Genomic DNA, 18,292 nt, shown 5'->3' on the forward strand with positions numbered 1-18,292 from the left:
GAGGGTACTTAACCCACGACACTTAGAGCTGTCATCCTTCAGAACCAATTACCTTCCTAATACACACACACATTGAATGCAATCCTATGTATGTTTACCCAGAAGTAATGGGGCTTGTATCTCAGTAATTTTGTTTAAGATGCAGCTGCAGTGACCCATGTTTTAGAGGCAAGGAGTTCTCTCATTATAGAGTGATAATGTCCTGCTTCAATGGGGGGGGGGGTCCTTAAGCCCTTAGTACACTGATTTCAATGCCTGTTATGATTCTCCTCAGGACACCTCTAAACATGTACTGAGGGACAGTGAAATTGTTCCTGTGTCAATAGTGTCTAGCCATCTGGAGCCCAGAATTTATACTGGAGGCAGATATGTCCAGCAGTAAATTGGATATAAAGATTTGTATTCAGGACGGATCGGAATTATTTTTGTTTCAAAATGGTTATATTTTCATGGGATTTCACAAAAATGCTTTCATTTATTTTCATTAACACAGAACACATTTTTTGTACAACATCCAAAAGTTTTCCCCACCCCTTCTGTCTTTTCAGTCTAACTGTTTTGTTAAGTGATAGCTTCAGGGAGAAAAAGGATGCTTAACCCTTTCTAACTGTACCTCTTCCCTTACTCCCACTCAGCCATTCTGTTTTCTTTCATCCTGCACTGCAAGTTTAGAACAGGTTTCCACTGCCCATTTGCAGTTCCATCTTGAACTAGGAATCTTCATGTCCAGGGAAAGGATCTTGTTTTGTGAGCAGCCAAGCATGGATTACATGTGCTCAAGCCACACAGACTTGTTCATGTTCATAAAGATGTTTTGCATGAGCACCCCAGGCTTTCCTATGGAGGGAATTATTTATGTTCACAAGAACTGAATCCCCATTCTGCACCTCAAAATGTACCCTTGTCTGAGAAGAGACTGGGGAGGTGTTTCATGTACACTGCATCATAGCCAACTTCCCACTCCAGCTACTTCTAGATATATGCATATGTTATTAATATTTATTTTTCATTTCATTTCTATACTGCTTTATATTTTTACAGAAAAATCTCAAAGCGGTTTACAACACATTAAAACATCAAATAAAACCATCCAGAATAAACATTACCAAAGAAAGTCAAATATAAAGTATACATTAAAAGTGACATAATTAACAGGAAACAAAAATATTATTTTAAAGATTTCAAAATAAAACATTGTGAGGGAGGTCAGCTACAGAAAACACATTTAGCACAGCAAAGTTCACACAAAAAAACTTAACCATTTCAAAAGAAAACATTACTAAAGGAAGTCAAATATAAAATGTACATTTAAAACATCATAATTAAGAAGAGAATAAAATATTATCATAAACATAGAACATATCTTCTGCTGTTGCTGCCAAGTCCTGCCCATAGTAATTAATGGCAGGTGGTGGCTGCAGAAACTCAGGCTCAATGACCTGGGTCTGCACTAAGTTTCTGATGTTCGCGGTGTTCTGCATGCACTTCTGTAAGAGAGGGGTAATATTCCATGTACATCCTCATTGCACATGGCCATAATCATCTTCACATTGAAATGAGGTGGGAAATGTGAATGCAGGAGTTGCGTGCACATGTCAGAATGCTCACAAAGCTCAAAGACCTACAATACTGAAAATTAGATGTGTAGCTTGGCAAACAGAACAAAGCCTCCAGATACTAGGAGCCAAGACTACGCTTGCTCAACTGAGCAGTGCGTTCCTCTTGCTTTTAGCTTCAGGGCCTAACAGTTCAGGCCACTAACTCCATTGGAGTGTCAGGGGCTGAATTTGGGTGTGGCTTTAATTGAGGAATGATATGAGGAATGAAAGACAAGTTAACCATTAAAAAAAAATTAAAGTCCTTCCTCTTGACTAACATGGTGAAAATGAAAGCCAGAAGGACTTCAAAAAGCAGAAGGCAATAAAAATTAGTAACCGTGACCCTGAGTCCTTTTAAAGTTAGTGGTGGAAAAATGCATGTATATAGGGACAGACCTCTCAGCCCAGTGCCTTCTCCATCTACATTATCTTTCATCTCTCCACCTCACACACTCACATGCAGCCTTGTGCGTGATGTACATGGATGCTCAGTCTTGCTCTGATTCTCCATCTCATTCTTCTCTTATTACAGTTCATTGGTTGTTGCTGAGTGGCTACGTGCTAAGTGCACCACTGAGGGTCTATTCTTGCTTTACTTTACATGTTTTGCTTTTTCGGAAGCCACCATGAAGGATGCTACCTCGATAGTTTTGCACAGTGAAAGTTTTCCATAGGAGAAAGAACCTCTGAAAACTAGAAGTCAGAAACTCATCCACCTATGACAAGTATTGGCTCCTGCTGCTTAAGGACACTTCCTGAGCTGAATGCACTGACCAAAGCTTTCTCTACTATTTTGACCTCTAAGTAGTCAAATGTTCACCACCTAAGACTAGGCCTCTGTAGTAGCTATGTTACCAGCACAACTGTGTATCTGACAAGTGTCCAGGTACTTGTACGCCAAGGCCAATGGTTGACCTATCAGAGCGCTGATCATGTGCTTTCAGATCATTCATTGGCCCCTCTGGACCTACCCATGCCCACTGTGGGAAATGAACAGTGGAGGTGCTATAATTTCCACTTGTTGCATCTGGGTTCTTGTCAACTGCTGTAAAGTTTTCTAAATGGAAGGAATCTGAGCATGCCCTAAAATTTGTCTAAAATATAGCCCAAGAGTTTTGGACCATAGCAATAAGGTGATACGTGTTCCCTCCACCGCCACCCTTCCTTCTGGAAGTTTCTTCACGCTTTAGAAATCATGATGCTAAATTTTGTGAGCAAAGTGGGGCAAGGGGGAAGCCACAATAAGACACTTGAGAGTGGGATGTGAGGGATCCACCCCCATCCTGCCATTCTGTATTTCTGCTGTGGCTCCTGTCGCTCCCATTATTACTCCTGTTACTCCGGCCGCTACTACAGGAAAAGCATGGTTGGGAGACAAGCATGTCCGGCAGAGATAGAAGCTCGAGACTGCTGATGCAAGCCCAGTTTCTAAAGATATACCTAGTCAAATGACCACAGTCTGTGTGGCTTCTTGGCAGGAAGGAAGTGTAAAACAATTAAAAGGAGCAAGGATGTCTACACAAAACTAGGTTTTGGACAGGTCATTCTTATGACCTGGGTGCTGCCCTGCACGTTTCTCAGCCGCCTGTGGGAAATTGCTCCCCAAATGCCTTCTCTTTTCTGATTCCCTTACCTGCTTTCCCAGATTCTAATTTAGCCTGGGGGAACATGCCCTTTCTCTTCCTGATTGCCATCCCCCTCAGCCTCCCACTGTAGTTGTAAGCATATAGGATGCAGCAGCCAAGGAATGCAAATATTTTAAGTTCCTCTGGCCATGGTGTTTCTGAAAAACAAATACTGTTTTACTTATAAAGCACCATGTACATAGATGTTCGAAGTGTAATTTATTTCTTACCATTTATTAATACTGTAAGGGGATACTGCACTGCTTAACTCATTCATTAAAGTAGCAGTCAACAGTGTTACTGGGATATGAATCAACATAAGTTCAAGTGCTTACAGATATTTTCTCCTTTTGTAAAAGAGAATGTGTGAATTTAAGGTGACAGATCTTTCCTGTGTTTGCAGGATGCCCATAACCAGTAGACTGAAACTCGTGAAGCAAATCTTGATATACTACTACTAAGTGTTTCCTCCAATGTTAATTTATTTTCTATTTATAAAACACTTTTTAAAAAACCACCTCTTTAAGTTTTGTGCAGCCTAAGGGCTTATCCACACTTACCTTTCCGCTGCTCTTTCCAGACACAATCTGCACTTTAAAGCTCCGTGTCTGAGCACCTTTTTTTTTTCTTCTCTGCAGTTTCCCCCTCCTGCTCTTAAAAGCTCAGTCAGAGCAAATGGCAATCCAAATGGACATTTGCTCCAGTTGAGCACTAAAGAATAGGTTTGGGGTAGAGATGGGAAGGCCTGGGGGGTGGAAGAAAAATTGGGGGGGAAGGGGACCAGTCCACCCCCCTTTTCCCCCAAAGCCGTTTTTTTCAGTTTGGGAAAAAACGGGGGGGGGGGGACCTGGTTTTCCAGGATTTTTCCAGGCCATCCCTTCTCTAGTTTGGGGCAAAAAACAAAAACAAAACACGCAGACACTGAGCTTTTAAGTGTGGACCTGTGTTTGGAAATAGCAGGGCCAAAGGTAAGTGTGTTGTTGTTGTTTAGTCATTTAGTCATGTCCGACTCTTTGTGACCCCATGGACCAGAGCATGCCAGGCACTCCTGTCTTCCACTGCCTCCCGCAGTTTGGCCAAAGGTAAGTGTGGATAAGCCCTAAAAAATAACAATGTATAATTACAACACTAAAACAAAAACCCAACCTAAAATCTATAAAACAACAATATAAAAACACATATAAAAGTGAATAAAAAAATTAGACAAACCTGAAATATCAAGCGTAGTTAGCTCATGATGGATGATTGAAAGAACTACTAGAGTAGATAATAATGAGTGACTGTTGTTCTTTACTATGAACTTGTTTCTTTTTCTCCCTAGATCTAGTGAGTGGCTATTCTATGACCCCACCCACACTCAGCATCACAGAAGAAGAATACGTGATCAACGCTAAGGACACACTGAATATTACTTGCAGGTAATAAAAGAACAGTGCTTTTCACAGTTGCCAGCTGTTGTGCCAAAGATTCTGAAAGACCTTTCAAAGACACTCAGTGGGAAACCTCTTACTGGTTTCTGGACTGGTGGAAAAGCTGGACTTAAGTTGACTGGTTATGAATACTTGGGATAGACTTGTGGCTCTCCATTTACGATGGGGGAATACTGGGTCAGTGCAGCCAAGAACTGTCAATCATAGCCTATTATAAAATCAGGGGGAACACTATACATTATGATCACAACCTCCACATTTACTGATTACAGACACTTGAGGGCTTATAGTAATATTTGACCAATGGATTTTAGTACGCTTTCAAGAAAATGCATGGAATTAGTATTATTTTCACCTGAGCTCCAAAATTCAAAAAAGCAACAATAAAAGCAAGTTCAAGGGCATATATTATCAATGGCTGAGTGCCAAAGAACATTGCAACTCACTCTGCATGCTGAAAGAGTCTTGAACAGCCCACATAGCAATTCACTTTGGAAATGAAAAGGGCTTTCAAAAGCGTGTAATCATGACAAAGAGCAATCCCATCTTAGTACTGCATGCTTTCCACCGGTTTACTTGGAAGGAACAAGAATTAGGTTTGTAGATCTTTGCTGTGGCAGGCAACCATGCAGCCAGGACCTAAAAATTAGTGCCCATTCCAGCATGCACAGGCAATTTGGTCATGTAGCTGCACTTTCCACAGATTCCTTCTACCTAAAGCCTGTGTTGCCTGTTCTTTTCTTCCCAGCAAACCCTGATCTGCACCTTGAAAAATGTAGCATAGTTTAGTATGGTTGAGTGCACATCTCCAACCTGCTATGTACCCACTTACCTTTTTGCACATATGCCCTTATCCTAAGCCTGTTGGGTAAAACCCTTCCTTCATTGTCTCCTCCCAAGGACAGAGCAGCAACTATGCTAAGGTTATCTCTCTATTTATCTGACAGAGGCTTACAGGGAGCAGGAAAGTGTCTTATTTCCAGTCTGAGCACTTATGTGCAAAGCTGCCCCTGCCAAAGCAAAGAGGCTGATCTGTTCTTTGAGTTATCCAAGGGAATCTTCCCAAATAGCAGTTAACTTTGTTTTGAGCCAGCTCATCTTTAAATCTCAAGGGGGACATGACCAGAAACCCGCCTCATGCTAGGATGAAAACAGCAGGAAGGAAGTATTCCTATCTCCTGCTTCCAGACCACATATTCAGTGCAACTTAAAGCTGGTCAAAGATCACTGGAAAAGAATGGGGCCCATATCCTTCATCAGTAGCATGGCTATCCTCCCCACCAACACTTACCTCCCCCAAAGTTCGGCTCCCGCATTTTTCATTAACTTTCAGTGATGTGGAAGAGCCATAGCTCAGTGGTAGAGCTCATGCATTGCATGTAGAAGTTCATCTCTGGTGCCTCAACCCCACAGACCAAGATCCCTGCAAACCCTGCTTGTTCTGTCTGGGTGATTTGAAAGCAAACAGCGAGGACAATGGCTTAGGGGTGTGTGGACACAGTTGACCAGTGCTGCCTGCAAACAGTGCTTTCAGTAGGGAGCTGCATCTCTTTACTTGCTCCACATCTAAATGTTGTATATGATGTCAAGCTGTAGGGCACATGGGGAGAATAGCCTTGTGGGCGAAATGCTTGCACCAAGAAGGAGATTTACCATATCATTCTTACTTACCTAGTACCAACCTCTCCACTACCTTCTTCCTGCAACAGCTGCTTAATTTGAATCAAATTCCTACTTGTTCAGACGTCTTTAATCTTGCCCAGCTGTGCCTCAGAGTCTCTCCTCTGGAGAATAGACCATCCTGAATGGACATGGTTCACATTAGTGAGAGCCAGGGGAGTTGAAATGCAGAAATATGCAACATCTCGGCCGTGGGGGAAAACATGGTTGGGAGGATGCTCCGAGGAGATTTCTGAAATAAAACATAATTATTTCAAATGAGTATGAAGCAAACGCTCTCCTCAGATTTCACTGGAGAATTGGAGATAGATTTGTTTGTCCATGTTGTAACTCAAAGAAGAATGTTCTGGCTGCTGCTTGTGAGCAGCATTTAAATTTACCTTAACCATCCCAACTTTCTCTGCAAACATCTGAGGTTTTTGCCTGTTTGCACATGTAATATGATACTGGTTTTCGTTTGCTAAGTAGCAGTAGAATATGCACAGTGCACCAACTGCTAGTTCCTGTCCAAACGTTGAATCCAGAATGACTGGATATTCCCCATTCTATTTTGTTATCATCCTGACCTTGATTCCACTCCATATGCCTCACACTTTTACTGGGAGAATTTATACAAATTAGTTTCATAACTTGAGCATGTTCAGTTTTCTGTAATCTTTGGGGTACCGTATATCTCCAACCTGTCCTGTGCTAGTTATTGATGTGAAGAAACTTACATGTGCATTGATTACACTACAGCACGAAAAGGAGTCTTGATGCGATTGTATACTTGCATCAGGCTTTTTGTTCTGTGGTTTCAACTATGAATATATAGGCACATGAGCATTGATAAAACCACAGTGCAAAAAGGAATCTGGATGTGTTCAAGTAGTCACATCAGGATTCCTTTTTGTGGTATGATTTCATCAGTGTCTGCACATTGGCAACTAATAAATGGGGCAGGGGGTTATGTTGAAGTGAAAACTGTAACAATGCACAGCTATTGAAAGTCCAGGGAAAAAACCCAGGAAATTAATCACTAACTCATCAGTGCAGCTCTGCCAACATGATTAGGTAATTTGGAACCATGGAGAAAAATCTCTGGAGAAATTCATATGAGGATAACTTCACAAGCATCCGTAGATTAAACAAAAAGATTTAAAACAAATTCCTACATAAACATGCCTTGGGCAGCTTCATTATAGAGAGGATATAAAAGATGCATGCAATTCTTATTCAAGAACTGAGAAGTAGAGCATATGGAAACTGACAGCTGAGCTCCAATAAGAGATGCATAAGAAGCTGGTACTACCAGGCCTTACTTTGTACAACATGGATAAAGCAAGTACCTAATCAGTCAGCATTCAGACAGAAGTGTGAACTTCTGCTATCTGCAGTTTGATAATGTGACTGTACAGTGGAGTCTTGTAATTGCCACAATAGAAAAGAGGGAATATGAACACACACACAGAGAGTCCAGCAAAGATAAGCAGTAGCCAAATATAATTAGTGGCATGAAATAACAGGATGGGCCTGCCTTGCAAAAGTGCCTGGAGGAATTTTGCTGTTGTGGATTGTCAGTTTTCCAAACTATCAGCATCTCTAGAAGCTGGGAGCCTTTAACTGGGATACCTCTGTGAATTGGATGACTGTCAGCCTTCGTAATCAGACGAATGTAGTGACCACCACTTTCCCTCGTCCTCTCAGATGATGAGTGAGCCTTGCCTGTGACATCTCACTGTACTTTGGGAATGCTCACCCACCTTCAGGGTCCAGTACAGCTGCAAGGGCAGGCCCATTCTCCTTCTCCAGCTCTAAGTTGGGAGACAGGCTTAACCCTGGAAGTGCTGGACTGTGGAGAGGCTTGCAAAGCAATGAGACATCTTGCAGCTCTGCAATTCTCTCCATGGTGGCATTACATTTGTGACACTTTTTGGAAAAAACAACAACCATATATGCTGTTTTTATAGTGATAAATAATAATTAATGCTGAGAATCATACACTAAATATTTCTCACTTCTACATGCTTAGTGTGCTAGGTAGAAAGGGTCAAGCTTTCTTCACAGGTGAGAAGTTGTCACACTTAGGCTGCGTACACACTCCCATTTACTCTTCATCCACTGTGTTCCTACTGCTGATTTGGAAAGCAGGGTATATACGACATGTTAGCCACAATCCACATCTATCTTGTGGATTCTATGATTCTGTATTAGAGGAGGAATGCAGCTGAATCCCTAAATTTGCAATGCGGACATTAGAAATGGAGTAGTAAATGAATTTTAGAATTCCATACTTATTATAGAAGGCCATAGTAACACATCTAATTCTGCTTCTGTTATTCCTTTTGTTCTGGTGAAGAGGGCAGCACCCCCTGGAGTGGTCGTGGCCTGGAGGCCAAGAGGACACCGTCCAGATTGGGAAGGAGAGCGATTCAGTGGTGTTGGTGAGTCTCGACGGTGTCCAAACAGTCAAGGAAGAGGATTGTGAGGGCACTGACACAAAGCCCTACTGCAAGGTCTTGACACTGACAGGGACTCAGGCTAACGACACGGGCTACTACCGCTGTTACTACAAGTACATCAATGCCAAAATCGAGGGCACCACTGCAGTCAGCACCTATGTATTTGTGAGAGGTAAGAGGGTAAAAGACCTGCACAGCCAAAACAGATTGAACTCCAGGTGGAAGAACGTATTGGCCAAACTGCATTACAGCCTTTAAAATAATAACTTTTTTTTAAAATTGAAACTCTGTATTACATAGCAGGTTGCTTAAGGAAAAGCTACTTGGAGTTAAAATCATTGTGAAGAGACAGAGGTTACACTGTCCTCTGAAAGGGAAAAGTTATCGCAGTTTCAAATGATGTAAGATTGATGTGCCCATGTGCAATTTCGCCTGCCTGCCTCTATCCTAACTTACTCTATCATGGCATGGCAGTCAATTTGCAGTGTTGATACTGAGTTCCTACATCATGCTGTTAAGGCTTCTCTGTTATCTAGGTCAGTAGTTTCAGACCCAGGGAGCCCACTTTTAACCTAAACATACATTTGGAGACCCAATTCTTCCCCCCCCCTTTTTTTTCTTGTGCCATATATTTGCATGGCGGTATTGCTGCTGTTTCAGCCCACATTGGATCAGGCCACAACCCAGTCGTGGTCCCCAACCACCAATTGAAACCAAGGATTTAGGTGGCTTGGAATTACATTAAATATACATAGTTGCATATGTTGTTCTGGAAGGGCACCACCTGTACCTTTGTGCATCAGATAGAAGGGCAGTGTTAAGAGAGGCTGCAATTGCAGCTATCCAATCTATTTGCAGCAAAACTGTGTGTATGTTTACCTGAAAACTGTGTGTATGTGTATGTTTACCTGAAAGAGCAGGAATTCTACATCATGACTGAAACTCCATGCTGCCTATGCAGACACACCATGTCTATTGGTTTATTGTGTAGAAGACACTGAGAGGGCACCCGGTTGGGGAAGACTGCTCTAGACTACTCAGATGTTGCTTGTGCCCTGGGCATAAGGAATGGTGGGCGTGCACAGCACAAAGTGATAGAGGCTGAGGACATACATGAAATAGTTTTTATTGTTTAGGTTTCTATGGTGAAATCGCTATGAGTTGTTCTAGTGATTCATAAATGGAATGAAATAAATAATTGAATAATAAGAAGGGGGAACCCCAGAGTATATAGAGGAATCTGTAAGAGAAATTTGATGTTTCCCCATCCCCACCAGTTCTGAGGTGGCAAAGGTTCCTCCCGCCACCCATCTCTAGCACCTGGTCATCCTTCACCTCTGCAAATGCTTCTCTGTATTCTGGTTTCCTCTCTCATCTGCATAACGATGATTAAATCCAGGGGAGTTGAAGAGGGGTGTCAAGTCTTCTGCTGAGAATAAATCAGTATTCATCCTCTTGTGTGGGATTTCTGATTATAGGCTCTGACTAGGGGATTCAATTACACTGGTGCCTGGGGTGAATGTTTCTGTCAGGCTGGAATGCAGGAATTTTTAGTTCAATGGCACCCTAGAACCACAGCAGTGGCCTTGTCTAGGTTTTTTTGGTTGTTGTTTTTTTTAAAGAGAGAAATTAAATCAATTGTTTGGAAGGGAAGGGTGAAACGCAGGAGCTGTTTTGAATAAAACTGAAGCAGAGAAGGATGAAAAACTGTAGTGCTGGAGTCAGAGAGGGTGTAGGAGGCAGAGATTCTCTTTTCCCCAATCGCATACTGTTTTGCCTCTGGCACCTGAATCATAATTTGTGTGTGATATAGCTGGATCTTCCAAACTCCCTAGATTTTTGCCAGTTAATGAAGTCATGATGTGATACATTTTCTGCTTTTAAAAGCCTTAAAATTATCCGATGTGTATGTCCTAGCTGTCAGTCAAGCATAATTTTAGATTAAAATTAGGAAAGATTGTGTACTAGGGGTAAAAAATCTAGACTCTCTTGTTCATATAGAGCTCACTAGTGCTTTGTGATTTTTGTGACTGTGAGGACATATTAATTATCTAGATTTCTTTAAAACACAGATGCCGTAGGATTCTAAGAACACTTTCTAAAGCGTGTTTTCCACTTATCCAAAAAACAAATCCTAACCTTTCGGCCCCATTTACCAACTCTGTGTGTATGATCAAAAGTAATGTAACTTGAAGGAGCAATCCTAATAACCAGATGGGTTTTGTTGTGCTAGCTCTTGACTGGTTCAGCAGAGAGGTCCAGATTAGACCCCTCACCCCTTCCCCACACAGGAATATCCCTTTCTAAGGGTTTACACTGACTACCACCCACTGCTTTTAGTGAGTGCAGTGGGGAACCAGTGGGTGGACTAGAGTTTCCTCTTCTCATAACCCACGCCAAATGAAGAGGCACATCTTCCACTCTAGGGCAGTGGATTGCATGTTTGGATTGTTCTGCCATCTACCTAGTAAACTTGGGATGAGTTACAAAATGAGATATAATAATTCTAAAGCACAAAAATGCATTCATCTGGTTTGTGGTGGCTAAGTGAAGAGCAAGCATGTGCTGTGCAGAGTGCTGTGGTGAGCCGGTCATATCTATCTGTTTTAACACAGATTGGCAAGCACCAGAAAAAAATGACAATGCAGTATTACGACTACATCTCGGTGCCAAAAATCTGCCTGTACAAGCAGTAATGAGAAATTAAAGGTCACTTCTAGTTCTATAGTTGTGGTGGTTACAGTTATCAACAAGAAGATGCACGTCATCTGTGATGTCACTAGGCAGGGTGGGGGAACTTGTTGGACTCCAACTCCCATCAGATTCAGCCAGCGTGGCTAGTGATTTTGGGAGTTGTGGTCCAACAACATTCAGAGGACCAGCAGTTTGCCCAGCTTTGTTATAAGGGGAACCTGTGCATTCTCTGTCACTTCTCTACTCCAAATCACTCTCCTAACTTCTTTCCCCCTGCACACTTCCAATTGCCTGTTCCTCCTGGCAAACTTGCATTTGGAACTGCAAAGGGAAGGAGACAGAAAGTGCCTGCATGGGCAATTTGGAACAGAGAAGGAACGAGCGAGAAGGGGAAAAAACCCTAAGCCTTGCCTGGTCTCTTCTCCAAATTCCCCACCCTCAATGCTGCTTTTCTTTATAAAGTATATAAAGTATATTAATACAGCTTATTGACACTTATTTGGTTTTACTTTTGCACAACAATCCATTCATGGGTGGTCTTAATTTTTGCTATAGTTTGGGATCAGAATATCTGACCAAAATGTGCTGGGAATCACAACCACATGGTAGGCTCCCATGCTGCTCAGACCAACTTTCCTGGCCAGCGTCACTGACCTCAGAGGAAGGCAATGGTGTTGGTACTCGGGTGACCCCCTCTGTATGAATGTTAAAACATGGAGCACCACAGGAACCAGGAATGCAGAAGTGGTCCTGATGCCATTCCAGCAGTAGGTGAATTGGCCCTCAGATGTTTGAAATTATAAGATGCGATAAGCTGATGGACAGGGTCTTCATGCTGCACTGGCCCCCAGTCCTTGCCCCACACCTCAGCCCCCAAACTCAAAGCCACACTTTAGCTTTCTCCTCCATAATAACGTTCATCATTGCTTCTTCTCACGTGCATAAATGCATGCATACATCATTTCTTTCTCCTAAGCACAAAGTTACATGTGTCCCGTCCCCCCATAACTGTCCACCCTTCAAATACTTAGAAAACAGGGAGTCAGTGTTCAAAGAGAAATTGCAATTGCTTTTGGGTTATGTGGATATTAGTGTAGATTATGGACTTTGGCTATTCAGAATCCAGTCTAAATATAATATGGGCAATTAATAGTGAGCCCCTGTGGTTTGCCAGCTGAGCAACTGTTGCTGGTATTTTAAAATAAATCATTCTCCGATAACAAACTCAAAATAACAATAGCCAGAGGCATTAGAAGTTTGGCAGGAATTTCCCCTCATGAATGTTAGTTCTCTCTTAATCTAATCTGCCCTTGGTCTTTGCTATGAACATCTGTGGCTGCTCTTCAAATACATCCTGGAGGAATATTTATATAAAAACACAGAGATGGAATAAAATCCAAAACCTCTAGTCAGGAGCACTTAGCAGCAAAGAAGCTGATGTACAACACTGCCCATGAAAATATGTCTCAATCATGACCTCGTGCTGCAATTGTAGGATGGTGAAATTGGTTTCTTCTCTCAGTTTAGAGCTAACTTGCTCTTTGCTAGCATAACGGGGGCCTAAGTTGGAGATTTGTGTATACGTTACAAACTTCTGAAGAACAACAGGAGGCAGCGTGGTTAGAATGTCAGACTAGGATCAGGAAGACCTGAGTTCAAAACCTCATTCATTATACTTGGATCAGCTGCTATCTCTCAACCTAACCTTCCTCACAGGGTTGTTGTGAGGATAAGAAGCAGGGCAGGAAGACCAGCGTATGCTGGCCTGAGCTTCTTAGTTGAAGGTTATAAATGTAATAAGTACATAAACTGTGGTCTGATATCTGAGTTGTCAAAGGGATGGGGAATGGTGCATTTATTGTCACTGACCTCCTAGGATAGCTTCCGCAATTTGCATCATGTCTCTAACCCTAACCCTAACCTTAAATTTCCCTTCCTTTCTCCAACTTCTCAAGGATGTCATTGTTACAAAGGCAAGAAGTGCCTTCCTCCAAGTGCTTGCTACCACGTTTATACTTGTTTTATCTCTGCATTTAAGGGTTGTGGCTCAGGGGGCAGAAGATCAGCTTATTGAGCTAGGTAGACCAATGGTCTGACTTGTTAGATAAGGCAGTTTCCTATGTTCCTACATACTGAACAGCCATTTAAAAAATATTCAGACAAATGACCATTTTTCGTGTGTGTGTGTGTGTGAATGAGAGAGAGAGAGGATGTAATCAACCACTACAGCAAGTTTTATTATATTATGACAGACCCAGTACAATCGAATTAAAACACCAAAATCATACAGTTTCTAATATTCACTGATTTAAAATACTGTATATGGTACAATGAAAACAAATCAAGATACCAATTAAACTGAAACAATCCCTTTATGGTTCTCTGCAGCAGAAAAGAGAGATCTTCCATTCCAAATTGTTCCATTACATTATTTTGTTTGTGTTAGCCAATAAATAGGTAGCCCAAATACCATTCACAGGTACTTCCTCGGTATTTTAGTAGGATGGGAGTAGATAATTAATTCTCCTCATCTCTGTAAGAATATAATGATGATAGCAGCTAGGACCTTAAAAGAGTCTGAGGCCTGAGTTCAGCACTCTCTCTGCCTTTAGGGGCAATACTAGAGCTCCTCATGGACACCCACACAATTGTCATGCATAGGTGGGGAGCTTCACTGTAGCCCGTGAGTGACAGACATTTTTAAAAAACCACCGTCCATTTTTTCTTCTGCCTTTAAAGCCAGAGTTTGAATCTGGAGTCCACATTGACACTGGATATGACTGTGCGGGTTGAAGAAGATTGCCAGCCTCTCCACGCATGTGGAGAAGGTTCTCTGAAGCTTTCTTTGTGTCTTCGTTTTAGCATTCGAATTTGTGGTTTTTTTAATTGGAATTTGGGGAATAGGGGTTTTGTTGTTTCTACTATGCTAAGCTCATGGCCACAACAATGGATTTGTATAGATCAGCCTTAACTACAGGAATTCTGAAAGGAAATCTGGCCGCATGAAATCCAAGTTGCCATTGAGCTATCATATGGCTTGCTCCCCCTGCCCCCTTATTCGCTTTTCTAAAATTCTACACTGCAGGATAATCTATTAAGTCCAAATATGCTGAAAAAGAAAGGAGCAATAAAAATTTCTTGAATGCTTCTGTGGGGAAAACAGTTTTCTCTTAATGTCAAGAAAGACAATAAGCAGGAGCATTCTAAGCTTGGCTGCTGATAAATTGGATTGACAAAACAGACATGAAAGGCATTTGGCCTACTTTCCTGACTCATGTTATTGTTCTGCAAGTCAGGGCATGAAAATTGCTGAGTTATGAAGCTAAAAAGATTGGGAAAAGGCATTATTCATGCTAAAGAGATTAGCAGTAGTATCCATATTCAGACTTAACTAATTTCCATCCTGTCCTTTATCTGAGGGGCTCAGAAAGGTATATATGGGGCTGTCCTATTCTGTCCTCTCAAAAACCCTATATAGGTTATTCCGTGACAGACACTTCGGTTGAGCAGAGGTTTGAATCCAGATCTCCCCCTTTCAAATCAAGCACTCTGTCCATTATAACTCACATCTGAAGTGATTACTAGAACATACAGTACTAGCACAGAGCACTGAATTCAAAATAAGAATTAAGCAGACAACCTAAATTAACAAAAACAGCTAAACATATTATAGCTATACACAGGTTTGCTGCCTGAGTTAATGGAAACACAGGCAGTTTCCTAAAGTTTACTATGATTCCCTTTGCTTTCTGGGTGCCCTTTTGTTGTTGTTGGTGGTGGTGGTGGTTAAATGAACTGGTAACCTAAGGTTGTAATCCTATACCCTTTTTGCCTGGGAGTAACTACCACTGAACTAAGTGGTACTTATTTTTGAGTAGGCATGTATAGATTTGCACAATAAGACTGTTCATACATTTCCCATCTCATATTTGTACCCGACTCAGTACAATGTCCTGCAGATTTTAGCTAACTTTATTTAAAAAAAAAAGCAGCAAGGAGGGGGAAATAACTATATTTTCCTTGTTTTCTCCAATTCTGCGGCTCTTCTTTCATTCTCAGATTATGAGCGGCCATTTATCAATAAACCAGAGGCTCTTCTTATCTACAAGAAGGAGAATATCTGGGTCCCATGCCTGGTATCTATTCCAGACCTTAACATCACTTTGCTCTCGGTAAGAAATCTCCCTGTGGGATGACTCAGGAATCTGCCTTATTTCAGTCTGAAGGGGAACAGAGAAAATACCTGGGGGTGTGTATGTGTGAAAGAAAAACAGAAAAAGAAACCCACTAAAGGTGTTGTCCTTGCAAATCTGGATGAAATCCCTGGATGTAACCCCTGTGGATGTTTCCCAGTAACAGTTGTGGTTCCCCCATTTTGGACTCCCTTGCACTGTTGATTTCAGAGTCCCTTCAGATTGCTCTGAAACAGGGATGGGAAACCTGCCGCCCTCCAACTCTCATCAGCTCCAGCCAGTATGGCGAATGGTCAGGGGGAGGATGGGAACTGCAGTCCCAACATTACAGATTACCCATTCCCACTCTACAGTGTTATTGATCTTCTCTGAAGAGATACTCCAGCATTATAATATATTATAATCTGGAGAAGGAAGTGAAACTCCTAGGGAGGGGAGGAAAACGTTTCATATATATATTCAGTTCTCTCTAAGGCTTCATTTTCTGGCACACCAGCATCAATTTATGCAGTTCCCCTTTTCTGGGGGTTGTACTCCACTTTCTGCAGGCTGTGAGAACCATTTCACATGCCTTGTTCCACCAAGTATATACTTTTCTGGGAGATGCATCCAATCATAGCCCCTCATGTTTTTACCTGTATGATGCATGTTTTTGAAAATACATCTTTGCTTACATTTTATAGTTTTAAAACCTATCTGGTGCACACTCAAATATAGTATGTGAAGCAGCCCTTTGCTAAAATGCATAAGCTGCAATCTTTTAAAGGGTTTCCCAGTTCTTAACAATGCTTGAAATCCTACAAGAGTCGTGGGAAACTATGGAAAGGACCACCACACTGTTTCATTTGCTGCTGTATTTACACCTCTCATGAAATGCAAAAAGAAACATTAGTCCTGGAAGGCCAGAACCAATTTCCATTACCTGAGGGAAATGGCAGCCTGTGCACAATGTAACCTCACCAGTGTCATAAATTCACTCTTTGGGCAAGCTGTCCTCTCAGCCATTTTTCTTGCCTCTTCCTCTCCTAGAATCACAATAGTCTCATGACCAAAGCTTCATTGGAAGTGCATTTGGATTTATGTTCGGGGTGTCAGTAGACACCCCCCCCTCAAAATAACCCACAGGGTCACATACTGTAACAGAAAGCTGTCTATAAGTTTGGAGGGATTTCCCCACCCCGTCAGGTGTGAAATATTGGAACTGGTCTTGAATAGCTCTTCAAAGAAATGAAGGATGCAGCAGTAATTATATCACCCTGCACGTCTCTTAAAAATATTTTATCTGTTTCTAGACAACCTCTCCCATATATCCAGACGGGAAGAACGTTCTTTGGGACAACAAAAAAGGAATGCTGGTCCCCACTCACCTGATCAAGGACTCCTTGTTTGTTGAGTGTGAAACTTTCATTGATATGAAGCCCCGCAAATCAAGTTTCTTCCTTGTCCATATTGCAGGTGAATTTTGGAACAGAGTCAGTCACTGTGACAATCGACCTCTTAAAAGTGCTCAGGCAGTACGACAACCATTATTCACACATGAGACTTCCAGCCATTCTTGCTGCAGTCCCTTTGTAACGTGATTATGAAACCTGCTATGACCAGAAGGCTTGTTTTGTATTATAAATGCCTCTGGTTTGCCTGCTACATCATCAATAAACAGCTTCAATTGTCATGCCCATGGCTTCAAGCCATGATTGAGGGATTGATTTGGAAGGTGAGGAAGGCTCCAGGCACTGGTTCTGGACCTAATCACCCAGACAATCGCCTCCAGTTCCCTCTGAGCCATAGGACCCAATGGCAGCACAACTGCCCTTACTCTCAAGGGCTTATTAGTCTCCATGCCTGGTCAAGATGACACTAGATGTGGATAGGGATTGGCTGAGTAGTGTATCACTCCAGGCACAGGGACTGTCCCTTTAAACTTCTCCATCCATCTCAGTGAGGGCAGAAGCTGGCAACCAAGCCAAAGGTAGGAGACTTGGATGGGTTTCAGGCATCATCAGAACAAGTAGTCACTGCGGAGCTGTCTGAGGTGCTGCCACTCCAACATGACCTCGCCCTGCCCCTAATTCTGATAGATGCACGTTTGTGCCTAAGTACAATTGTGAAAATGCTAAATCTTACATATTAAAAACCAAAACACACATGCATTCACAATCATGGGAACAGGCAGCTGGTGGCATCAGAGAACATTTCAGAATAAGGTAGGATGACGTGAAATGAAATTAAAGTTTAAAAATAAGGAAGCAAAATAAGCAATGTCTGGGTGCAAATAAACCCTCACATTCTATCTGTTCTATCTACAATGGCAGTCATTGTTACCCCTTCAAATGGGCACATATTCCTTGTTCAAAATGCACTTTTTGATATGGCACACCCTCATTCCTATTCCCTGCATATTTCTTGCTATATTCTGTAGGATGTCAATTGACAGTTGAATAAGGAAGTAATCAACAAAGTTTAAGGTAGGGAGTTTGACCATCCAGAACCACAGTAGTTTGATAACACAGACAAATGGCTACAGAATTAAGCAAATATAGGGGGGGGGCATCTTAGACCAATGAGTCTGTGTTGTGTAGTTTGATTTTATTTTTTTATAAATTTGTTACAATTTTGTAGCAAGAGTTCCGT

The 18,292-nt window shown here is 41.8% G+C and overlaps 1 protein-coding gene across 3 annotated transcripts in view; it reads left to right on the forward strand.

Annotated features, from left to right (window-relative positions):
* The window catches only part of FLT4 (fms related receptor tyrosine kinase 4), a 95,036-nt gene that overhangs the window by 24,442 nt on the left and 52,302 nt on the right, over window positions 1-18,292 (forward strand). For all 3 annotated transcript variants that reach the window (XM_081180729.1, XM_081180730.1, XM_081180731.1), the window contains exons 2-5: window positions 4,545-4,641; window positions 8,672-8,946; window positions 15,528-15,640; window positions 16,954-17,116. In XM_081180729.1, coding sequence (XP_081036855.1) covers window positions 4,545-4,641; window positions 8,672-8,946; window positions 15,528-15,640; window positions 16,954-17,116 — 648 coding nt within the window. The remainder of the gene's footprint in view (window positions 1-4,544; window positions 4,642-8,671; window positions 8,947-15,527; window positions 15,641-16,953; window positions 17,117-18,292) is intronic.

Source organism: Podarcis bocagei, assembly GCF_964188305.1.
Source record: "Podarcis bocagei genome assembly, chromosome: 2".
Lineage (NCBI taxonomy): Eukaryota > Metazoa > Chordata > Lepidosauria > Squamata > Lacertidae > Podarcis > Podarcis bocagei.